Source organism: Poecilia formosa, unplaced genomic scaffold (assembly GCF_000485575.1).
Source record: "Poecilia formosa unplaced genomic scaffold, Poecilia_formosa-5.1.2 Scaffold105, whole genome shotgun sequence".
NCBI classification, from domain to species: Eukaryota; Metazoa; Chordata; class Actinopteri; order Cyprinodontiformes; family Poeciliidae; genus Poecilia; species Poecilia formosa.
The window spans coordinates 1727806-1753773 of record NW_006800044.1 but is presented as its reverse complement, the minus strand read 5'-3'; the positions used below and the strand labels follow the sequence as shown (position 1 = coordinate 1753773).

The 25968-nt window shown below is 42.3% G+C and overlaps 1 protein-coding gene across 11 annotated transcripts in view; it reads right to left on the bottom strand.

The window, feature by feature from the left end:
* Positions 1 to 25968, bottom strand: part of phactr4b (phosphatase and actin regulator 4b) — a 36203-nt gene that overhangs the window by 6549 nt on the left and 3686 nt on the right. For 3 of the 11 annotated variants that reach the window (XM_007559583.2, XM_016675047.1, XM_016675046.1), the window contains exons 2-8: positions 19581 to 19685; positions 19358 to 19402; positions 8984 to 9154; positions 8710 to 8790; positions 6872 to 7390; positions 2903 to 3238; positions 887 to 1018 (exon numbers count right to left, since the gene is read on the bottom strand). In XM_007559583.2, coding sequence (XP_007559645.1) covers positions 887 to 1018; positions 2903 to 3238; positions 6872 to 7390; positions 8710 to 8790; positions 8984 to 9154; positions 19358 to 19370 — 1252 coding nt within the window. In that variant the 5' untranslated portion in view covers positions 19371 to 19402; positions 19581 to 19685. Of the gene's footprint in view, positions 1 to 886; positions 1019 to 2902; positions 3239 to 6871; positions 7391 to 8709; positions 8791 to 8983; positions 9155 to 11900; positions 12594 to 14801; positions 15007 to 19357; positions 19403 to 19580; positions 19686 to 22287; positions 22366 to 22463; positions 22552 to 25029; positions 25230 to 25437; positions 25560 to 25968 lie in introns of those variants that run through there. The other 8 variants (XM_016675049.1, XM_016675048.1, XM_016675050.1 and 5 more) reach the window with 8 other exon arrangements.

Genomic DNA, 25968 nt, shown 5'->3' with positions numbered 1-25968 from the left:
CTTTGGGATTAAATCCAACCCAAAACGACTCAATTTACTCATTAGGAGATTTTAAAGGCTGCTTTATTTAGAGGAGTTACTTAAGAGAACATGTGTACAAAGGCCACACCTATCTGATGCTTATTTGTAAAAAAAAAAAGTGATAATAACTGAAAACCAGCTATTCTTTTACTTCCACATCTCAACTGTCAGTTGTTTTGTGTGTCTGCCACATAAAATCTCTCTAAAACGCATTGAATTTTGTGGTTTTAATGTTACAAAATGTAAAAAAAAAAGAGACTTTGCGTGGCACTGTTATAGCTCTGCAAACTCTTCAGAACAGCTGGGAAAGCATAGCTGCTCTATGGAGGCAAAGTGAAAGAACAGAGGAGGCAGAGTCACAACATGCAGCTGACTGTGCTGTAGTGGAAAACATCTCCTCCTCTACCTGAAGCCCACACCACTGTCTCCACTCTACATTCCCATCCCTCCATAATCTTTTTTTTCCCATTTCCTCTGTGCATAACCCGGCTGGGTTATAACACATGATATTATATTATGCAAAAAAAAACCCCCAAAAAAAACATTTGATGCAGTGCAGCCAACAGCTGAAACCTGCTGAAGGCTCGTCCTCATTCACACGTATAGCCTCTAAAAACAGGTCAACCGCACTCACACAGAAGCTTCCTCATTTAAACACAAAGCAGGGCTCAGTATCGGCTTATCGTAAGCATGCGACTCTTATTTAGTGCATCCAAAGAAAGGAATTCAATGGCAATCGAGGGGTTAAAAGGCAGAGCAGCAGAAAAAAGAAAACATGTTGGCAGCAAAGAGGGGGACGTGACACGATGAGGAAGGAAGACTCTGGACTGGCGGCGTCCTGGTGACAGAAGCGTCTCCTCTTTACCTGAGCGCAGGCCTCCGGCCCGCCGGCACAGGTAGACGGGCAGAGACAGGTAGACATCGTAGTCACACTCTCGCTTCCAGCAGGACCAGTAGAGGGGAAGCTGAGCATTTTCTCCCCCCTGCAGGGCGGATACTAGTAGGGAGGAGACGGAGGCCTTTCAGCGAAGTGTTTGTTACATAAATGAAGCTGCGTGGCGGAGCTGTCGAAGCGCTTCGTTAGGGAGTTGTAGTGCTGTGACGCACATCAGATGGGAATCCGTAAAGGTCGTTAATTAAACGTGCAGCCAAACTGTAGGTTGCTTTGCTTTAGTTTTAACTTCTAAAAATCACAAAGGCAAAAAAATGATTAGCCTCCCTTCATTTTTTTTGTGCTTTTCTAATCACATGTCGACATTTCAGATAATCTGAAAAAAGGTATATTAGGCATATATAATGCAAAAACAAAAACAAAAAACAGTTTCTAAATTACAATATTTTTCAAAACCTGCTTTTTTGGGGTTACAAGTACAGTTACAATCTACTGAAAGACATTATCCACTAATGGAGAAAACATGGACCAGTGATGATCGTGTAAGTTTTTCTAAATTACTCCAAGTTCACCTCAAAAAACTCACACAGGAGGTGAAAAAGAAAACAAAACAACATCTAAAGCTCTGCAGGCGTCGGGCTCAGATAAGGTCAGGGTTCACGAGGCGACAGTAAGAAAAAGACTGGGCAAAAATGGTAACCGTGGAGGGGCTCAGGGCATAAAACCCCCAACTTTGATTAAAACAAACAGTCTATCTCATGGTTGACAACAACAACCCCAAATATCTTGACGATTCCCAAGAGTTTTAGAATGATATTTTGTTGACTGATAAGGCTAAAGTGGAAGGTGTCAAACTAATATTGCATTTCAGAAAAATAACATCATATATATATAGAGAGAGTCCAATATGCAGTTTTGGTGCAGTTATGGCTTAACATAATTGATGTTAAATAGAAATAGAAAATCCTGAAGGACAAATTTCTTCTACAAGCTTGTGAACTTCAGCTCAAAGCAGAGCTCTGAAAGAAAGGAAGGTTTTATAACGTCTTTGCTTAAATCAGATAAAGACGCTGCTGCCTGACCTTCAGATGAATGCTCCAAAAATCTTCCAATAATGCTGAATTGTTCAGAAAAAGAGTCGACCAAAATACCTCTAAAATGATTTAAAAGACTATCAGTTATTGTTTGTTAGTTTTTGCCACCAAGGGGTGACACAACTGGTTTTTAAATTCAGCAGGAAAAAAATACCTTTTCCTAATGGTTTATGTAGGTTTTTTATTGTCTAATAAATAAAATCACCATTTGAAATATGTGTTTAGTATTTCATCAGATTATCTTTCAGTTTTATTACATTTGCTTGACTGTGTTAGTGATGATTTTGGTAGGACAAACTGGCATAATTTATGACTCCTATTGACTGGAAGGGGGAACAAATGATGAGCAGGACATGTTGCGTCTCACAGGCCTATAAAGAACCTGAGTGTCTCTTTAAAGCAAACCATGCACTTCATTAGCAACGTGGATGGCTTGTTTGGCTGACTTCAAGAACACGACGTACACTCATTTATCAAGACACTGCAATATCAACAGATGTGCTGTTCAGACAAGAGCGAATCATAATGGAGAGTCTTTGCCTGGAGGGAATTAAAGCAAGATCCCAGATGACAGGAAAACCTCACTGTAAACAACAACTACACTGTCTGTACCGAAGCACAGCCACAGGAGCCTCTGTTATCTTCACAGTGTAAAATGCATAAAATGTTGACACTGAAGGAGCCCAGGCATGATAAATAACTAGTTGGAGAAAAAAAGCTTCTCAAGCTGTTCAAATAGCATCATTAGTGAAATGCCTGAATGTGAGTGAGTGGAATTTCTCAAGGCCAAAACTCTCCGCTGTCATTTCCTGTAGAAAACTGCTCGCAAAGTGAGGACTCATTAAGAAGTCCGTGCATTTCGGTGACTAAGATCCGCTTACTTCGCAGCACTTACCCAGCATGGCTGCGTTGTTCCGGTTTACGGGCTTGGGTGGAGGCAGAGGAGGCTGCTTGGTGCCCTGAGAGGAGGGCGTCAGGGCTGAGGGCGCAGGCTGATGCGTGCTGGTTCCCGCAGAAGACACGGATCGCACGGGTTTGGAAGTCCCAGCGGAGGGGGACGAGTAAAGGGTCGCGGGGTGGCTGGACGGCGTCCGAGGCGGGCCCTCGTTTCCGGGCTCAGGGGTGGAACTCATCAGCCACTTGGGAGGCAGGACCGACTGCTTGGGCGGCAGAGGTTCACGGAGAGTGTCCTGCAGCGCCTCCAGTTCAGGTACAAAATGGCTGTCTGACTCTACCAACAGAGAAGACCAGAGGAGTTTTATTTAATGAAGCTAAAATCGAGTGGGAAAAACTACAACACTGATATTTAAGAATATCAAACAAAGGGGACCTGAGTTATGATATGCAAACCTCTGATATTATCCAACTTCATGGTGATTCATTTCAAAAGTCAGTTTTGAAGTCAATTAAATATGTTATCACACCTATCCGATGTTTACCTTTTAACATAATTCAAGATTTTCTTCTTTTGACTTAGTATATAGTAGCCAGCTACACGATTATGTTTTATTTTAATATCAAAACCCCGTGCTACTTCTCACCTCTCTCTGCTTACACCGGTGAGGCAAGTGTAAGCCGATATTCTTTGACCTGAGTGATTTTATATCGACGCGTTTTCGATGTTTTTGAGGCTTTTATTTAGAAGTAAGAAAGGACAAAGTTCTTGAGATGCCATTGTGGACTGTGGTTTGGACTGTGGTTTGAAGAAGCATCCGCCTCTTGTAAATTGTTTGTGTGACTGCATTTATAGTGAAAATTAACAGGAACTGTGTGAAAGTCAAAAAAAGAAACATTTTTCCTGCAGGAACAGTCCAAAAGGCGGAAACAGTGATAAAGCTAACATCAACTTCTGAGCTTCTCACTCATTCAAACTAAAGGCTGTTTCACAGTTGTGCATAGAGCATCATAGCGCAGGTCACGCGTTGTCAAATGTGACGTTTTAATCATCTTGAGTGAAGTCTGGTGCAAAGACCATCCATTATTAAATCTTTATTTAGATCTTCCAACCTTGTCAATATTGACTTTTTTTTATGATGATTCTCAGTACATTTTAAAACAGGTTTTCATTTTCAACTGAATATTGACTTCAACTTTTAGATAATGTGTTTCTTTACGTTTCTTTCTATGATTGTAACATTATGCAATGAATGGTGCCTTGCTGCTACATATGAACTTCCCAACAATATTTTAGTACAGTATTTTTTTTAGCACTAACGTTGCTGAGTTCGGTGAAGCTATCACTGCCACAGATAAAAACAAAAACAAAACAGTAATAAATAACTCCACTGACTCCCAGCATTTTTTCATCTGTCCAGCAGGGGGCTCCTTTTGTGGCTGCAAAAAGCCTTAAGTTTAAAAAGAAAAAAGAAAAAAGAGAAAAGAGGCGACAATGTTACATGCTAACAGTTATCTTAGTAAAACTCATCCTAATGAGTTTATGGGTTTCGTCATGGTCCGATGGAAGCCATACTGATCTTTTAGATAATTATATTCAATTCAAAATAAAATGGAGGATAATAACCAGGGTAAACATTTGGGATGAGGCTTTATTGTTATTTTTGTTATAATGCCTCCAATGGGTACATGTGAGATAATGCAATGTGCAAATCATGTCAGAAAGTTAAATGGTGAAATCAGGTTTCACTTGATTGCTGCTAGAACCTTTTATCTGGAAATTTTAAAAGTAGATCAATTCAATTCAAGTGTAGTTTGTTATTTTTTCTTATATTGTATAACATAATACTTGGGTTATGTTAAACTTGTGGCATAATACTGGCATGAAATGAACTAAAAAAAAAAGACTATTTCCTAGTTGCAATTACTGTGTCAATAATTCATCCCCCTGGGCAGAAACGAACCATTATATGAGCCACTGGCAGGAAACTTATTAAAAGCAGAAGATTATAAAAGACCTTGCTGCAAAGCTCTGAATGCCTCAGCTAAAGAGACTGAGTGAGCAACTCTCTGCCGCTGCACCACTCGAAGCACTGTCTGTGGCAGCTCTTGTTTGAGAACGGCATTATCTGGGATCAGCTGTGAAGGTAAACAGCGTGGGCAGCTGCAATTACGGCCAAAAAAAGCCCACCTCCCTCTGACCACCCCTCTGCTGCTACTGCTGCTCCCACGCCATTCCTCAAAGTCGCAGCTCCAAAGTACAAAGCTGTTTGTGAACAGATGAACCTCTATCAGCGCGACGTCACCGAGCCAAAGAGGAAATCATCCAGAGGAAAGCAGGAAGTAGAAATGAAGCACAGTGGAGGCAGACAGAAAGAGAGAGAAAAAACGAGGACAGAAAGCAGGATATGTGATAAAGATAGAAAGAGAGTAGGAGAGGGAGAGAAAGGGTCGCTGGAGAGAGAAAGAGAGAGAGAGAGAGAGAGAGAGAGAGAGAGAGGCAGAAAAGGAAAATACAAGGTGAGATTTAAGAACAGGCTGGAAGAGGCACATGAAAGTGTGCAAAAATTCTTCTCATCCAGCAGATTTAATTTCAACACCTTTATCTGTAATTCTTCACATTATTTATACATTTTTTTCATCTGTTTATCATTAACGATTCCTTCTTGTGTCCCAGAGATGCCACATGTATCAGTGCTACACGGTGTCACGCAAAAGACTTTTCACTTCTTGAACTTTTCCACATTTTGCCTTGTTGCAAAGATCAACATCTTTTACTAAGACTTCATGTGACGGACCAGCACAAAGCCGTAGGGTTTATATAGTACAAATAATAATCTGAAAAAAACCCCTCACATTCATCTGATGCTCCTAAGTAGAATCTGGTGCAGTCACCTGCTTTGACAAGTAACCTAATTAGCGAATGGAGTCGACCTGTGTGTAATTTAATCTCAGTATAAATACAGCTGTTTGGTGAAAGGCTCAGAAGTTTGTCAAAGGACATTATTGAACAAAAAGCATCGCGGAGACCGAGGAACACAGCCGACAGGAGAGTCAGGATTTCAAAAAAGAACCCGAGGTCTGGCGATTTTTGCAAAGCGCTACGTAATCCATCACGTGAAACTGCAAACCTTCCACCAGGTAGAAAAATCCACAGAGGTTCAGTCCCTCAAATGGACAACGATCAGCTTCTAACTCCACAAATATGACCGTTGGGAAAGGCTAATACATCGTGTTTACAGTTTGAAACAAATAAGGGTCACAGTAGACAAGTAGTGGACATTGCTCTGGTCATCAACACACCATCTTTTCTTTTCTTAAGCTTGTCAAAACCGATGGAAGATAAAAACAAGGCAATCCCAGAAGAAAACCGTTTAGAGGCGTCAATGACTTGAGACTAGGGTAGAGGTTTAGCTTCCAGCATGACCTGCATCCTACTGCCAAAGCTAAAGAGCAATCATGGCCCAGTCAAAGTCCAGATCCAACAGCAATGCTCAATCAGTAACAAAATGACAATGGTTACTGATTGTTGTTTTTTAACAAAAGAAGAACAACTGCTGTTATTATTTTCCATGTCTGTTTTTGGGAGGAATCAGTTGTTTTTTTTTTGTCTTTTTGGAGAGCCAACAGTGTGAGCATTTAGGAGCAACAATAGCTGTAGTGATCATGACAGATTAATGAGGAGAGGAGACGGGAGGACGATCTGTTCTCTCATGTTCCTGAATAAGAAGCATAGCTGGAGCAAGCCTCCTGGGAGCCGACAGGAGGCTGTCTATATCTGGGAGGACAGCATTGTGCGGCGCGGAGTGACGGCAAGATGGAGGGGAAAAAAATACAGATCGGAAGATTCGCCTTACGCCTTCACCAACGTGTCGGCAAGGTCAGGCGGGGAAACGTGAGCATTATCTTTGACTTTCACAACGACAGCTCATGTTCTGACTGTAGACCTTCAGAGTCGGAGGGGCCTTACCTCTGCGGGTCCTTCCCTCCTCAGCGGAGGCATGTCGAGGAAGCGTCGGCTTCCACTCTGCTTCTGCCGGCCGCCTCCTGCCGTCCTCCGACGGGGCCTTCTGCAGCCCCGGCCTTCTCTGCCCGTCGTCGGGGTGGAGTCTGCCCCCGCGCCTGCCTTCGTCCTTCTGAGCGTGGATCTGTCCCTGCCAGGCCAGGTTGGACTTCCATTCACTCTCCCCATGCACATGTGGCCCCAAGCCCCCGCTTCTCCACCCCTCCTCATGCAGTCCGGTGCCCCTGGAGCACAAAGCTCCACGGCGGTCTCCGTCTGAGGGAGAGCGGCCCCTGTGGTCCTCCGGCTGGGCGAGCCTCCCAGGGTGCATCCTAAAGTCTGACTCTCCTGGGAGTTTGACCTGGTTACCTGGGCTCCTCCCACTGCTGATGACTCCTCCTCCTCCTCCTCCTCCTCCTCCTCCACTGACTGGAAGCGTGTGGCCGTTTTTAACGTAGGACTGTTTCACATTTTGCGCCTCTCCATCTGAAAAAGGTTGGTCGTGAAACACAAGACAAGTAACGGGTTAAAAATAGGATCTGACCTTCCAAACCAAAGAGTGTGTAACATAGAGAAAAGATGACACAGCTGTCCAATGATTTAGATAACTATCATTTTAGGCAATAATGCACCAGGTTTCAAATACACTGTTCCAATTAAACTCCTGGTAACATTTAGCAAACTCCAATCATTTGTATTTTTCTGGTAGTAGGACAAAAAAAAAGGCCTTTTTTTTATCTGGCATGTTTGCAAACAGCTGGTTGGCACTAGAGAGCATCTCATGGTCGTTATGGAAACTTGGTGTCACAATGACGCAACCGTTTCCTGCAGTTGCCATCCTGCTGGCGGCAAGGTAAATATTATTTAACCAGATGCTAAAACCTCGTCTTTACCTTGTGCACTGAATATGGCGAGTCGCCTGAAATGCTTTCCTCACTAAAGAAGAGGTCAGTTGTTTGGATTTTGTTCTTAGCAAAGAACAGAGATGAGTTGCCTCTTAGAGGAGAACTACTCGTCACTTTTAGGGTAAAACACCTGAGGGCAACAAGCTAGGAAGCGTTATCATGTCTCCCTGTCAAATTAATAGCTCAGTACAGATATTATGTCAAACAACATGGCTACCTAGTTAGCTAAAAATGTGTCACTGCTATTGAAAAGTGGGGAAACGACAGCCACTTATTCTTGTTCTAATTTGTAAATGAGTAAATGTCCTCAAATAAAAGGTTGTGCTTTTTCTTTAAAAAAAATTATCTAAAATAAATCCTGAATTTATTTGGAAGATTTTACACATTTGTAGTCTTCCTAATAACTACATAGGGGACCCCATATACATATTTTATCCATTTGATCTGTAGTAATTTGAGAGTTGCAAGTAAGAGTGTGTAAGAAAAAAAAAAGCCCAGCCACTAAATAGATATTCAGTATTTGTTGTTGTGATGCAGAAGCAGCTGTAGGTTTAATAAATGGGCTTCTGAGCTGGCGGGGCCGGCAGAAAGCTCACACACACGCACACACACACCCTTCTCGAAGCTATTTTGCTGCAGGCCACAATCCGTTCCACTTTTCCAGAGCTCTGGAGAGTGGCATGTAATTTTAAACTTATATTACATTACTATGAAAAACAGAGGAGCACATTTCCTCGTCCTAAAGTGCATTTCAGACAACCTGACGGATGCCGTTTCTGCCACAACGTGCTTGCGACCTAACCGTAGTGTCTGTGTCGGTGTAATCGCCTCAGGGCAGCTTCTGTCAGAGACAGATACTGCTGCTCAAAGAGATCAAATGAATCACAGAGGACTTCTTACCATTATCTGGGACCTCCTTCAGCAGGCCCTGCTCTATGAGCTCCTGTCGGGTGCGTCTAGTCGACATCTTTCTCTCCAGTTCTGCCGTCAACAAACACAATTCAAAGCAAGTTTTCATCTCCCGATGTTTTGGCGGAAAAACCGAAGAACACGCTAGCATTAAGGGAGAAACGCACACGCTTGTTGGGTTGAAAGTCGAATGTAACCGATATGATCAGTAAGAAAAGGACGGGCGGAGACCACTCGGAGTCCAAACAAACTAGGCGACACAAACCTTCGGATGTTTCTTTGAACTTTTCGCTGCTTTTCTTCTTCCGCCACTTCCAGGGTTTGAAGATCTTGCCAATGGTAGAGAACTTGCCCTTACGCTTTGGGGGAGGGGTAGTGTCCTCTGTGCTGCCCCCCTCTCCCACCATTGTGCTGTGGTGCTGCTCCGTTTCATCATCTGAAAGCAAGAAGTGGGAAAAGTGTTGTTACACTTTAAGACACACCGCAACACAGAACAAGAGAGCTGGAACGTCAGAGCAGAGCTTCGTCAACAAGAAGAGATGCGCAGAGAAATCCAAGTGACTGGAGTCTGCTGAAAAAAAGACTGGGCGGTCGGAAACTCAGAAATTCAGTTATTTCCAATCAATAAACGCATCACACAGGACAGAGACAAATTTATGGAGTCTTCAGGGTGGAGAGTCACCGACTCAATGTAAGCGATTTTCCATACTGGTGAGTTTCTTAAAAATGAAGTCAGAGGAATGCAGCGGTATAAGAAGAAGCTGTGTTTTCTGCACCATATGTCTGTGGTTCAACCAGGCTCATAGAGAGTGCGATGTCTTAGCAGACAACGGGAAGGCTGAGCAGAATATAGCGAAGTTGCTCTGTTTTATCGTTTCTATCTTCCAACAGCTGTTTGTCCTGAAACATGTTGGTTATAAAAGTGTTGGCAGCCTCTTAGAAAGCCAGGAGATACAGTGATGGTCTTCTCAAAAATGTGCATAAGTAAAACTAGTCATTAGCATACAAATCAGAATATTCCACTGGTTTCTGAACGTGAAACACCATTAACTTGGGTTTGATGCGATTCCTTGATGTAAAAAAGCAAACTGAGCTACCAGCTGCTGATTCACTGCTGTCCACTACCTTACAGTTCTTATTTAATTTGATTCTTACAAAATCTTCTTATAAATACTATTAGATCAGTGCCCATACATTGACAGCAGCTGGAATGGTGGCCATGATAACCAACAATTAACAAAAAGTTAAGTTCAAACCTTCAATGCTGCAATGCTTTTTTGCTTTTTTTATTTATGATAAAAACCTTGTTTCACATCGACTGCTCTCTCACACGCAGCGTGGTGAAGATGCCTTCATTCGTATATTAAATGCGAAATAAATCTAGATTGTTTTCAGTGTGGTTCTTCTCCAATCCTAAACATGAGAAATCAGAGTTGGTTGACGTCGCTAGCAGCAGCTCAAAGCTTTACCGCAGACGACTGATCTATGCGCCTCTATCTGCGTGGAAGTCATGTTTCTGGTTTCCTATCTGAGCTCCAGTGCCTTTGTAAAAACAAGCTGCCTCATCACGGCTGGTATTATGTTTCGCTGTTACTTCTCGGGCACTGAGTGTGCTTTGGCAGGGTGATGCTGAGAGCTGGAGGACTCCTCCACAGAGCTACCGTTAGCAGGAGGGCTCTGGCGCTGGCTTCTAGCCAGCCTTTTTTCACTGTCAAGTGCTCACATTCCTTAGCTAGATGGAGCCTCGTGCTTTATCAGCCCTTCAACCCTCAGTGCAGAAGAGGGGCTCATGCTGGATGCGGCCTTAGGCAGCAGGAAAACACTGCCACGATACAGCTAGCATTGAGAAAACAAGAGCTTTTTTTTGTTTTTAAAGGAACCGCTGATTACTACGGGATGTCAATGAGGCCGGGAGCACTCCATCAAATGGCATTCTGCAGCAATGGCTAAATATTCTGGGATGCATGACTGGCAGCTCCACTGACAAGAGTGCTGAGCTCAGAAAGAGAGAGAGAGAGAGAGCTTCGAACGTCAGGTCTGTGTGAAAAAAACTGCAGCTGCCGCATTCAGCAGACAAAATATTTACCACTGGAAAGAGAAGAGAGTCTAGTTTAAAACTCCCAGCGAGACGCACACGCAGGATGCCTTGGCGTCGAAAGCACCTCGCAGTCTGATCCCCACAACAATGCGCTCTCGCAAAATACTAATGCAAGTTATTTGGTAAATGACTAAAAACCACAGAAGCGGAATAACAACATTAATCTTTTCCGACAAGCAAATCCACATTTCAAACGCAGTGGGGTCGGGGTCGTCTAGGAATATCTCCCAGCCCTCGCTCAGAGTTTTAGCATCGTCCTACGAAACTAACCCTACCCTGATATGATGAACGACTGCTGACACAGGACTGAACCCCGTTTGAGAGCCAAACGAACGACTCCTTCAGCACTATTCATCAGTGCTTAAAGTAAAGGTTGCCGTTACAAAGATATAACCAGGTTTTAAAAAGTTCTGGTTTCAGAAATGTTTCTCCAAACCATTAAAGTGATTTAAGACCCTTTTAACGAGGTGCCAGACAAACTGGCAGGAGCGCCAAGAGTTTCCTGTCCCAACGGAGGACCTGTAGCTGGCCTCTGCTGGCCAGCTGGCTGCAATGAAAGCTAATACACTTCCCCTGAGCAAACAGTGGGCTAAATTAACCACCTAACACCAGCCTGTTACATTTGAGTTACTCTATAAGAAGCAGAAGAGCAAAAATATATATTCCACACCAATAAGTAGTTCAATTTTACTAGTAAACTTAGTCAACGTTTGTTCTGTATGTCTAAAAGTGTAATAAAATAGTAAATGGTGTAGAACATTTTCCCTGACAGATTCCCTGTTCATCACAGAAAAACACACAGACACCCATGCAGGTGCAAACTCCTTCAAGAGAGACCACATAATCTAAACACAGGTTAACAGCCTTTTTTCCCCCCCTTTGTCTGATCAGTGGTCATCAGGCAAAATTAGATTTTTTTAAAATTATTTTTTAGATTCAGTAACGGCATAATCCCACTATTTCTGTCCTTTGGAAGCATCAACCAGCAGAACGAACGGAATCGGTCACAATGAGAATCTGTAGGTGAGAACTTGTAGAAATCCAGAAATCAGTGCAGCCTTTCTAAAACCGGATCCTGGTCTACCTGGAAGGGGGCTGCTAAGCGTCCAGCTTCCATGGTGACGGGACCTGAAGCAGCACGCCATGGGGAGGCAGGCAACATTCAGAAATCCAAGATGTCCAGCTTTCCTGTGCGTGTCTCAGAAGTCAAATCTAAAAGGAGGAGAATCCAGATGAGGCATGTTCCCGTGGAAAAACTAAAAAGCAGAGAAGATCCCGGTTCCAGGGGCCGGGAAATCCGCTTATCTCAGCGAGACGAGAACGCGAGGATTCGGAGCAGCTGCCACAACGTCCAACTTAAGCATTGCTAAGGACGGCTTCTCTGTGATCCAGCTTGGATGGTGTTTCTCACACAGAGCAGACTGTTCTGTCAGAAACGCCTCTGATACAGAGGCTCAGCTGAGCCAGTGGAGCAGGATAAGAGCTCTGACTGTGCCGGGCCTGCGCACACGCAGCGCAGATGACGATTGTGGAGGCTTCAGCCCATCCAGCAAGGCTTCCGTTTGAAAAAAAAAAGATCTCTGACAATGCTCGTTGAAATGTGTCAATCCAACGCCGCAAAACTAAAATTATCCTTTGGACCCACACAAAATGATTGAAAAAAACAAAAAAAAAACAAACTTCAAGTCGTTTCTGTTGCAGTGAGAAGTGATTTAGAGTCTGCAGCCGTTTGTTCCTGTGAGTTTGGAAATGGCAGTGGACGGGATAAAAAGTGGTACAAAGAGGGGAAAAAGTACAGGCGCGATTGGTGGTGGTGGTGGTGGTGGGGGGGTACTGGAAACGCAGTCACACAATCAGGGTGGAGTGCCATTTCCTCCCCGAGAACAAAGACAGCCTCTTCCCCTTAAACTCAACACAGTCCATGACAGACACTGCAGAAGAAAGCTGCCAATAAGTCTGGCAAAGCCAAGAAAAAAAAGAAAAAGGAGAGAAACATAAAGTGTACTTTAATGAATGATAATAGAATCGGTTCTATATTCAGAGGCTCTGACGAGATGAGGCCGACCGGTCAGAAAACATGTGGGAGTCCAAGCATGTGTGGGCGGTTCCTCCGACATGCCGTCCTAATGCTCTGTCGAGCATCTCCTGGGGAGGCCGCATTACCCTGGACAGCTGACCCCGCGCCTAGAGGAGCCTGCTTTTTACAGAGTCTGTACGAAAAGCTTACATAAGACACCCACGTCCACTCAGAGAGTCCTCGGGTTGGGAAATACCCCCAACCTTACGAGAACTCTTACCCTGGGCAGGGCAGATTATCAAATTTAATCTTCTTAATTAAGCACAGTGGCTATAATCACGGCGACTGGTTCTTGTGGAAATTCATTCACGACTTTAACAGCAAGACACAAATAAGAGAACAGTATGTTAGGTATATGCACAATACAGTTGGTAAAAAACAAAACAAAAAACAACTGTTCATCTCACCAACTTTACCTTAATTTAACCCAAAGAAGTATTTTAAGTTACAATCTAAAAGTTCACCGTTAAGATTAAAATAAACTAAATACAGATACGTAGTCCAGTTTAAGATTATTCTTCAGTATGACATGAAGATCAGTGAGATAACGGTAAATAATAAGAAAATGCAGTTCTACTAAGTTCAGAAAAAATTATTTTAGCCATTTTCAGACTCCTCCCTTTGTGAAAACCAACATTCAACCCAACCCAAAGCGTCATCACTCAAACCCTCATCACCTGTTTTTTTTACAGCAGAAAATGCTACTTCCTGTCCTAAGTGTTAATAACTTCATGTCTTGCTCTCATGGCTGCTATTGCAGCGTTACAGAAAGCACCTCTGTGCATATGAGCCCTGAAAACCTCGAGCCAACCAGGTATTGCTTCAGTTTATTCTGGAAACGCCGAAATACCCCAGTGGTCACGTGGGTTACGGTTCACAACCTCCCACAATTAGGTGAAATCAGCAAAACACTTTTGTCCCCCCCCCACCCCCACATCTAAAAATGCTTAAAACTACCCATTTTATTACCTCAAACACAGTAGAAACCGTGCCAAGGAAAAATAAATGGCGTTACCGGATTAGGAGCTTTCCAAAAGCCGGTCTGTTTATTTCAGCTTCCAAGTGCAATTTATATTCAATACTTTAGGTACGCTCTACAAAACAATCTGCAAATAATTTAGAGTTAAGTTTTGCAACAAAGCATCTTTAAACAGGTGAATTCATAAATACTGAACATCAAAGAAGCAGGAGAAATTTTGAGAGATATAATTATTCAATTATGCAGAACCGGTGTCGAACCAGCTTTCCAGCTGTTAAGAAAGACATTAGTCTGTAGACCAGGGTTAAAAACTCGAGCAAAAAGGCTCAGCAGTAAAGTAGTTTACAGTTTTCAAAACTCTGGGATTTAAATGGGTCCAGAATCCTGTTTTGGATCAACAGGTTTTAATGCTTTATGGAATGTCAGAGTAGAAAGACGTAGAAAAACAAACTGGACTCTTGGTAAGACAGGAGGTGAAAAGTGCATTGAATTCAAAACGACACAAGAGGGAAAACCCCCCCCGCCCCCTCCAAAAAACCTGTTTTAAATTCACAGCGCAAACAATTTCCTGTGCCCCTGTAACAGGAAGATAAATGGCACAGCACGTGCATGATGAGTGTGTAAAAACACAGCTGAGATTCATGCACATGATCCCGTGATTTAGCATTCCTTGTGGTGGTGAAAGTGAAGGACAGGAACAGAAAGAGAGAGAGAGGGAGAGAGAGAGAGGGAGAGAGAGAGCAAGGCTGTGCAAAGTTGATTACACAATATTTAGCCCCCTTCTCTCCAAGATGTTTAAAGTCTTTGAAAGCACCATCAAATAAGGGAACAGATTTAAACTCCGCGTGTGTGTGTGCGTGTGTGTGTGTAGGAGGGGGAGTAAATCCTGTACTTTGACAAAGAGAGGCAGAGTAACATCAGAAACTCACCGCCAGAGTTCTGCTGTTGTGGGTCCTGAGCTGGGATCTCCACACGAAGGCTTTGTCCCATGATCCAGCCCCCAAGGGGCCTCTACCTGTTCTTCACCCAGCACCGAGGCCGCGACTCGAGACAGATCAGCCGCTGCACCTGCCTTCCTGCTCCTTCAAAAACAGCACCGTCGCTTTCATCCACTTTTACTCTATGCCTTTCACTTCGGTCCTTTCCCCCCCACCGCGTCCCTCCTGCTTAAGACTTTCCCTCCCTCTAGGAGCTGGACTCCCTCTCCCCCACACTCAAGGACCCTCCCTGCTTGGCTCACAGCATAGATCAGCAATCACTGAAGGATGCCTGCCATTCCTGGGAGAAAGACAGGTTGTGTTTTTAATTTGGCGTGCGTGCCGCGGTGGTGCACGGTGCATTGTTTCGATTGTGTTGTAGATATACAAGGAAAGAGGCTTGAATGAACCAGAAGACAACCGGAAAACAAAACCTTCAGAGCCAACATAGAAATACTTGAGTTAAACCACAAAGCTTAGATCACAATCTATTTGAATGAAATAGTTGTTGGTTTTCTACTTCCTTGAAGACAGTAAAAAGCTGCTTATTTGCATTTACATGCAATATGCATGTAAACACACTGCCTTGCTAAAAATATTCATATTTCTGTTTTTTTTTTTCCCATCATGAAGAAACAACAAGCACTGCTGCATTTTACAGCTACTTTACATGACAGAGCAACAAAAAAACACAATTACTGTTTATTGAAGGTAAAGAATGGAAGTTAGTAAATTTGCCAATAAAAATCAGCAAAATGTGGCAGGCATTACTCTGAAACGCCTAAATAAGACTAAACAAGGCCAACACTGTACATTTCAAACCAACAGCATGAATGCAGCTGTTCTGTGAAGGCCTTGGAGGTTCATTCAAGAACATTCATGAACAAACAGCATCGGGAAGACCAGGGAGCAGAGCAGGGATCCCAGGGAAAAGAGCTCTGAAGACGTTCAAAGCTTCGTTGGGTTACAAAATAACGTCAGAAGCTTTGAACATGTCACAGAGCGCCGCTCAGGCCCTCATAAAAAAAATGGAGGAATGGTGCAACTGGTAAACTACAGGATTTACTGGTAGCTCTCCACCAACACTGACAAACTTGGAAGGGAGGAGAACAAACAGAGAAGCAGCCAAGAAGCCAATGAAAACTCAGGAGGAGCTGCAGAGAGCCACAGCTCAGGTGGAACAGTCTGCTCACGGGACAACTACACGATCGGCCCGCCACAAATCTGACCTTTATGGAAGAGTGACAAGAGGAAAGACACGGTTTGAAAGGAAGTCATTAGAGGTAGACATTGTTGGTAGATTGCAACAAGTCGTACAGAAGATGCAGGAAAGGTGTGAAGAAGGAGATAATTGAGAGCAAAATGATTGATTTAGACTACATGCAAAATGTCAGGAGACTGAGGAGAATATGAATGTAGCTAATGACAGGGTAATACTGCAAGAAAACCAAGTTGAAAATTACTTTTTATCAGCAAAATGGTCCCAACATGCAGCTGGAGCTGCAGGGAAATGATTTATGTCAAATAATATGCGTAGTAAGAATGACCTGGTGAAAAGTCCAGACACAAATCTAGATGATAATCTGTGGTAATGTCCTAAAAAATGCTGCTCCACCCATCTGACGCAGGGTAAATTACTCTGGAAAGAAGAATGGTTAAAAAAAATATAAATCTAAATGTGCAATGCTGAAAGAAACAACCATAAAGGCTTTCAGCTGTAATTGTAACAGAAGGTGGTTAAACAAAAATGATGACTCGGTAAGGTTGAAAACAAAAATGTGTATTTCAAAAATACACATCAAACTATCAAATTTCTATTTGTTCAAAAAACAAATTAAAACCAAAAATAATTTTCTTTCCAAAACCAGTAAAAATACATTTAAGTTTGTGGTTAAATGTGACAAAATGTAAAAGAAAAATTCAGGGGTATGAATGCTGATGGATCCGATTTTGTTCAGAACTCGTAAAGTGACTTTATTGACTGTTCAGCTCTCCTCCTGCCTCCAGACACTATTTTATACAATTCTCCAAGACTTTTATCACATTTCTAACAGGCCTGAGGGAATTAACATGACTGAAGCACATTTGCCAAAAAAGCATTCTGGTTTGGGGAAACGCAAAAAAAAAAAAAAAGGAAGAAGAAAGAAAACATGAACCAGATAAAATGAGGAGCAGGAATTGGACTTTCTGAATCAGGGGCTTTGATTCGTTTTGAGGTCCGCCTGACTTCAGAAACTCTCGTCTCGTCCAGCTGCCTCTCAGATGGGTCCAGTTCACCGAGCTGTGTCATTCTGCCTGGGCAGATCTGAGGTTTCAGAGCCGCTTCTCAAGCTGAGAGCTAATGTGTTCAGCAGCGCCCCTCTTCTCTCTCCCGGTGCCCCACATACACCCTCCACACCGGGCCAGCATCCAGGGAAGGACCGAGCCAATCCGCATGAGCCCAGAACCCGGCGCTGGCCTGACCTGGATAACAGACTGGGCCAGGCGAATTTCACAAAGGCGAGGAACTGATGGGCGTAGGAGCACGCAGCCGCCAAACCCCCGCCGTCAGAGTTAGCGACGGGCCAGAAAAAGCACAGAACTGCTTCATCAGTTCATCGCCGGCCTTTTCCGCAAAAGACACAACTTGAAAAGATTTTGTCCGTCATAGCGACAAAATGGGGAGTTAAAACAAGGCGTAACGTCACAATCACCTGCCTAATAAGGTGTTGGTCCTACTTTTGCAGCCAGAGCAGTCCTTACCCACACGACCCCTGTAATGCGGCATCTGGTATCAAGACGCTAACAGCAGATTATTTAGATCCTGTGAGCTGTAAGGTGGGGCATTCATGGAACAACTTGTTCAAAAACGCTGAACTGGACTGAGAACTGGAGAATTTGGAGGCTAAATTAACACCTGAGACTCATTACAGTAAACTAGTAACCGTCTTCAAACTAGTAAAATTCTACCTTTGCGGTGATTTATATAACAAGGCAACGGCCCTCTGAAAATATAGTTTTGTTAAAATTATGCAGACGGCCCACAACAATACTTAGGCAGGAGTTACAAGTCAAAGTAACATTCAGGTGGACAGAAGGATCGAACGCTTCCCAGAAGAAAGACTTCGAACATCACACTGCGTTTGTCTGCTTCCTTCCTTCCCAAAATCCTAATGCCATGTGTTTTCCAAGATAGGTAAAGCACAAGCACATGGCCATCCATCTATGATGTAAGAAAAAAAACATGATTCATCAGAGCTGAGCACCTTCTTTCATAATGCTCATAATGCTGCAACAGCCAGGTCCTTCAGCAAATCCAGCTTCTGTAGCTCATCTGTAAGATTCGCCCACGTCGCCGGATTTCACCCCTCATCTGCATCAATGGCGCCGTCGCCAGTTCAAGCTTAGATCACTTGGGATCGCTGCTGACTTTCTGGCTTCTTACACATTTTAGAACTAAATAGTTACTTTCTGTAAAACATAATCCACCCACTTACATCTAGCCCGGTGAAGAGATAATCAGTGTTATTCACTTTGCTGTGGTTATAGTGTTATTAATGATCAGAGTGCATTGTAGTACCTTCAGATGTACAAAAAAGGCAAAAAGCATACAACTTATAATTTGGTGCACAAAGAGGGACCTCTGAACATTTTACAGATTCAGTAACTTAGAGCACTTAACGTTCAGAAAAAAACCATTTCCTTGTCAAATGCAGCAGGTTACAAAGTGAAATAAGTCATTTCATAGGACTTCAATCTAATAATATATCCAATTTAATAAAGAAACAGCTAATTTAATTGAGCAAAGGAAGCTCAGAACACATTATGATATTCAAGAAGCCGATGATCACAGAAAGAAATTTAAAGAACAAGAACTCACATGAATTGAAGCCAAACTGCTTCATCAGGAAAACTTTTCCTGGCAGCTCTAAATATACAAAACGAAAGCTCATTTAAGTGAGACTCCAAACAACTTTACTTCCCCTGCTATCAAACTAAAATGGCTCACTGCGTTTAACACAAAACACTTTTATTGTGAAATGTAACCACAGGATGTCCTGACTGAAAACCGCCGCTCATTACAGGAGGCAGGCACGCTTGGCAATGTTAAACCTTTTTGGGTGAGTTATTTTTAGCGAATAGGAACCAAAGTGTGAATTAAAAGCAACCACCGCAAATAATCAGGCTGCAATGCTGCTGCTACGGTTACCAGAAAAGGAAGAACCAGCGCAACCATTTGAATAGCAAAGTGCCTAAAACAGACAGATGAAAAAACATTATTTTACTCCAAAACACTTCCAGCACCTAAAGACACATCCTGATGAAGGAGAAACCGATCCTCAGCCTGGCTCCGATGTCGTGAGGAGGAAGTGTCCCTCCGACTCTGAGCGGCTCTTAAAATGTGGAAAAGTTCGACAAACCCATAAACACTGTGGATCCACAGGTTTTTTTTTTTGTTTTGTTTTTTTTTTTCCTCCACAGCATCACCACTGCATTTAACCAACCACAAGCAGCCAGTTGATACTCACCACGATTTTCCATTACAGAGAAAGAGGCACGACGATCACCGGTTCCTGAAAAACAAATCAGCAACAACTTCAGACGTGAGCTGAGGCTTTCAGTCAGTTACATTTTCAGCAAACCCCAATTTATTATCTACACAAAAATAAATATACGACAGCGGTCTCAAATTTAACTCTATATACGGTCAATCTAAGGGTGTTTGGTGAGTAAAAACAAGTTAGGACATACACTGCAGAATGTCATGGACGCTGCTGGGGAAGTAAGGCAGAGTCGTTGCATTTTGTTCATTTTTCCCACATGATAATGATGGCAGCTCCACCCATCCTAACTCATCTGCAAGGAAAGAAAAGATCAAAGTTAGTCATGACATCAAAATATAGCCAAGTAAGGATCTAAAGAAAATTGACCCTGCAAAGGCAAAATCCTAACCCTAAAGGTAAATAAATGAATGAATAAATCACACAAAAAGCTTTCTGGATATTGGGGAAAAAAAAAAAAAAAGCACAGAATAATGTGATCACATATTTGGAGTGGAGATTTGTAACGGTTTGTTTTTGCCAGACGTTCGTTTTTCCATTTATAATTGCTTAATGTGTCCATAATGTGTATCAAGGTTGTTCCTGTGAGATTATTTCGTGGGTGCATGTAATTTCATCTTTCTTTAAAACCCTGAAGTGATTATAGTTGCATGGACAAAACTCAAAATTTAGCAAGATAGTATTAAATATTGTAATTGTTTGGTAGGATAAATATCAAATAACTTTTTAATGTAAGGCTCTCCATGGTAGTTAGAAGTATATCTCAACAATAATCCAGTTTGGGATACAAGAGAAAAATACTCATTCTGCTTATAACGTGACATAAATGAATCAATGTTTTTTACCAAAAATGTTTGAGGAAACGTAAAGACTTGTAAGCATCATGAGGCGTTGCATGCCGCATTGGGATTTTATCAAGTTTCTTACAATAATTTAATTTGTCTTCTCTGCAAAACTAAAACTAACTTGAGATTTGGTTTCAACGTTTTTCATGTCGCTAAGAACACGTGTGTACCGACAAAGACTACACAACAATGAAGCATCTGAAAATGACTGCTGTTTTTGAAAATATATAGAACTTCGTCATATAGTTAAAAGGTTCCATATAAACAAACAAATTATAACTGAATGCACAATAAAATCAGCGTCTAGGAAATATTTTCTAGCAGTGTGTGACCTTCCCTGACTCCATGCTGGCGTGTGGCGACAGTCACATCATTTCACTGGATTATCTTTCAGAACCCAAAATGTACAGAAGCGCGTTAAGGACGTAGTAGCAACAGCTCAATGGAACAACATGTCAAAATTTCACATTTCACAACGTGTGAACGATCCTCAGCAGCTCCGTCTGCAGGAACATTTAGTTCACGCAGATTACAGGAGATAGTCCGCAGCAGAAAGCTGCTCCTGTTCTGTTGCATCACACTGATGACAGTGAGAAAGTGGCTCACACTCAGATTTCTGTTTTTAGGTTTAATTCCACTATTCACAAGTGAGAACATTACACTGCTAGTAATTCAGTCATTAAACACTTTTAGCGGCCAAGTGGGTACTTTATGACTTCAGACCAACTCTTGCATGGAGTGTCACTCATCCACAACAGAAAACCAGCTAAACATTTTGGATTTTTGAGCTGGAAAAGCAGGCAGAAGAAGACACAAGTCGATTCATTCCATATATTTGTGAGGCTTGCCAAAACTGTTAATTGAAAACAATAATAAAAACTACACAATGAGTCCGTTCCCCTCTGAATGTTTCAGGTAACAACAGGCCTCGTCTGCCCTGAGTCGATCCGTTCGGACCTGCATCGCAGACTTTTCGTTAACCGACGAAGGAGCAAACTGCCGGAGTTGCCGTGTTTCGGGACGCCTGGAAGCGAGGCAGCAGAGATGCTCTGATTCACATCTCTGGGCTTTCAATCTCTTTCTCTCCAAGGAACATTTTGAATTTGAAAATGTTTAAAGTTATTTGGAAATCTCAGAGTTAAGGTAAAAGGTCCACGTTCTCTAGAGAATACACCTAGAGACTGATTTCTTTCCACTTGGTAACGCTAAGTGCTCTAATCGCCAATAAAATATGCTAGTAACATATTTTCCTCTAGTCCTATTTGAAATAATGAAGGAAGTTGGCCACAAATTACTCTGTTACGTCTTTAAGTTTACCAAGAGACTTTTGAAAAGTGCTTCTTTGGTATGAAATTTGTCTTGGGGAAAGAAGGCTGCAGAGTGAACAAGATGCAACCAGACCGACTGTCCAGACCTCACATCCTTGTTAAACAGGCTGCAGTAAGCAGGTAGACTGCTCTCCAGAGTCTCCATCATCTCCTTTTCTCTCTCTCTGCTGCGATTTCACTTCGTCTTTAATCGGGAGACTTTTTTCAGAATAACACGACTCGTACAGATTTCCTTATTTCGTCACAGAAAATCGCAATTCACCTTTGCTGTTGTAGTTTCTCATATTTACTCTTTATTTTTGAGACAATAAGGGATAACAGTGAAAAGTTTTATCTGGTCAGGTAGATTGTTATAACCAGTAGTCAATACAAATACTGTAAAATCACAGACAAGGTCGGGCTGAGAAATGGGTACGAAATTTCTGACAGTCCCTTGCTTTATTCACTTTTTATGATTTCTTAAATAATAAATTAACACATGAATTGCGCAAGTGGCGACCCGTCCAGGGTCTACCTCTCCTCTTGCCCAGTGACAGATAGAGCTAGGCACCAGTAACCTGTAAGGATAAGCTCGTATCTAGGCGATGGATCAGAAATGATTTCTAAACAGAAACCATGACTTCATTCTGCAACAGGGGTTAAACATCGGAAAAGGACAAGAACTGTCATTTCATATAACAATTTCAGCCGAGTTAAAAAAAAATAAAAATAGGGTCAAATTCACTTTGTCGTACTTAGAACATGGCGGCGTAAACAGCATTGATGGATGTAGCAGCTGAACAGCAGCTGTTTGTTTCCAGGTCTAATAAAAGGAGAAGTGGAATGGAAAATACTGAATCTTCTACAATTATTGGCACCTCTGGTAAAGATGTGTTTGTCACTGCAGTCACAAAAACTCACATTAAATTGGAGATTGTTTCGCCTCCTGTCACCGTGTGCCATTTGTTACAGCTCCAGTTGTCTTAAACTTTCTGCAACCATTTCCTGGCTTATGAAAAAAAAAAAAAATCGGCGTTACTCATCTGGCATGTTGTCTGGTCTATCCAATTTTGACATGCAGCTAAGAGAAACGGGCCAAACGTTGGTGAGTAGCTTTAACACCCCGACATTTGTGAAGGTCAACAGACATCTGCTTTATTTGACCGACGTGTTCTCAGAAACGGACAAAGGTGATGCATCACACATAGCAGAAAGAAAAGAAAGTCATGGATTACTTGAATCTTTCAAAATAAATCTATTTAAAAAAATGTCTAAAGGTTTGACTGTGTATTTTATAGAAATGTTAAAGGATTGTTCCACTAGAAACAAAAAAAATAATTATATATACCATACTTGTATATGGACCGTTTATAATGTTTTCATAGAGTAACTGTACCGAAATTAAATTTAGAAAGTATTTTTTCTAAAGTTTTCGTTAAGAGACAGCGAAAATATGAATGTTTCACAAGGGGTGCCAATAAATGTGCAGTGTGTTGTATTTATAAATCATACCATTTGCATCATATAATACACAAATATACTTGCATATATACTAAGTTTAATGATATGTAGTATATTAGTAAATACCAGTACATACACAAGTATTTATGCATGTTATGCACTGGATCCAGATCCAAACCTCAGAGCCAATATAGGAAATTCCTTCAGAATCTCTGCCAACATTGCAGCAGAAGTTCACTGTAAAATTTCTTCCTTGGGGTCTGATGGTGCTCTACATTATCCTACATTTGAGCAAATTACTGGTCTAACCAAATTGCAGCCATGTTGCCTTGTGGGATAGTTTTATTTTCAGTGCACAGATGAGACAAAAGTCCCCTTAGACTCTGTTTCTAGCCTGTTAGCACATGAGGCCATTGGATAAAGCTATTACAGCAATCAATGCTCCGCGTCCCACCACAGACGACCGCTGCATCTGCCAGATGAATGCGACCGTCTGTGAGAATCCAAAGCTCAAGATCACAACTCTGGATTTCAGTATTCTCTATTCCTCTAAAAGGTCAGCTTACTGGCGGGGATCAAAGGTGGACTTCCCTATTAAAAGAAGAAGCCAAACTTGGAAACAATCAAAGAGGCCTGTGTCCTGAAAACACATGCACTGATAAAACAATTATAGTCCTCATCACCTAATAAACAGGCTCCAACATACAGTGATTTGTGACTTTTCTTTAGTTTTCACACCATGACTTTCTCTTGTTATCTTGAGGAAAAAACATGCAGAGAATGTGCAGATGTGGACCGCAGTGTGTTACTAAATGCTTTATACAGTCGGAAACATTTGTTTCTGATCTATATAATTGAAAGAACTTTAAATCAATGAAATAGGGTATTAGGAAATTTTGTAATTCAGAAAAAACCTTCGTCAAGCTTTATCACGGTAACTGCTGCCGGCCAGCAATTGACTACCTCGGGACCAAAGTGTCCAACTAATTATCAGGCATCAGCTGCCCAGGCTGCCATCAGTTGGAGCTGGTTCAAGCACTGAGCATGCTGAGGTGAGTGAACTTTCATCAGCACATCTGCACAGTGCAGTGAGAGATAATGCCGCTTGTCCATGTCAGATCAAAATAGCCATCTGCAATCCTGCAGCAATTACCACATGTAGACTGTGCTGTATGTATGGAAGGATGGATGGATTTTCTATGCCACTAAAATGCCATGCAGATGTGCAATAGCACGATGGGGGAATTAGAATGAAAAGCCAATATTCTTTTTTTACCACAAGGGAAGCTGGTAACAGGCCGATGCTTTTGTGGGCTAAAATTGCATTTTTTATTTTATTTTATTTATTTTTTTACACTCCCGCCCATCGCCTGCCACAGCCTTGGCTGGATGACTCAAAATAATCGAGGAGAGTGGTGAATGTTTCACAGCAAGAACAAAAAATATCCCTGGAGTCTGACAGTAAAAGCGGATTAAAGGCAGTGAGGGGGTAGAACTACAAATATAAGGCAAGTTTTCTGAACAATTCGCTCCCCTTTGATACATTAAATAAGCAAAAACCGGTGCAAACTCACTGCATGTGAGCCAGAATACAGAGAAAAAAACAAACAAAAAGGCAGTCACAGTCTAATTAAATATTAGCGATTCACTTACACTTTCTGCCACACTCACAGTCAGAAACAAAAGGAAAAAGGGATGTTGATAGCCTACTTCCCCTCTGAGTGGCGAACCGTCAGCCTTACCCTCCATCACGCAGATTACTTCTATATCAAAGTCACGGGACTATCCAAACTGTTTCTCCTCGCAAAACTCGCTCTCAGAGGTCTTTTAACTTCACAGCAACTTCTTTATTATTCCAGGACAAACAGATCGAAGAAGACATCGCCAGCTAATGACACCAGCTCCCAATTAAGGCTAAATTATTCTAACAGAGAGAATAAATGAACCAGCCTCTTGTCCAAACATCATCAGTCACTACCCATGCTATTATTGACTACACTCCAGCAGAAAAGAGTGAAAAACTTACGTTATATGTATTCACATCCTCTACAGACGATCCGAGTGGGGATTCTGTTTTTTTTTTTTTTTTCCTCTCCAGCAACCAGGTATGAGAAAGTGTAGCCGCTTCACACCACGCAGAGGTTTGGACTGTGTAATCTTCTGCGCAGTGCACACACCCTCACTGGCGAGTCTTACTAGTTCTGATTCAATTATGTGGGGAGTGGAAACGGCAGCTGCTGGCTAGGTTATATGCCATCTTTAAATAGCAGTTTGCTCCTAACTCCAGGGCTCAGGCAAAAGAAGAAAAAAACCAGAACACCAAGCCAGATGAAAACACGCATTAAGTTCGCACTTGAAGACCTCTCCATGTGTTTCCTGATGTAAATCCCTCTGAGAAGTAACGCAAAACTAACTTAGCAACAGACAAAGTTACCTGAGAAAAGGTGAGCAAAAGGTCTCTTTACAGGCCGGACAGCGAACCGGCATCAAGAGTCCACTAAGTCAAGAGCTGCATGAATACATCCAGCAAGCAAGTTTCCTCACCTGGCTCCAAAATGGACGGACAAGGCCGTCTGTTCCCAATCCGTGCTGGGCGAGCGTCACCAGCGAGCCTGCCCCAGAAAAGCGCCGTTCACCACAGGGACTAGTGGCCCACTTTTACAAGGAGCCCAAAACGCTTCTCGCCTTTGCTCAACTTTTCCTCCTCAGTGTCCCTCCAGCCGGTGTTGTTGCAGGGTGGCGAGGCAGAAACGCATCTCAACCGGGCCCGGGTTTACGTGAGATTGTCGCAACTTTTAAATCTGGAGTAAAAATGCCACCGTGTTGTGGCATTCACTCGAGAAAATGTGTAACACGGTCAAACTGTTTCAATTTAAAATGGAAATGGAACAACAGACTCTGCTACTGCTTTAGATGCACCGATCAATCAGCTGTAGATGGCAGTGGGTCAGTTTTCAAATAATCG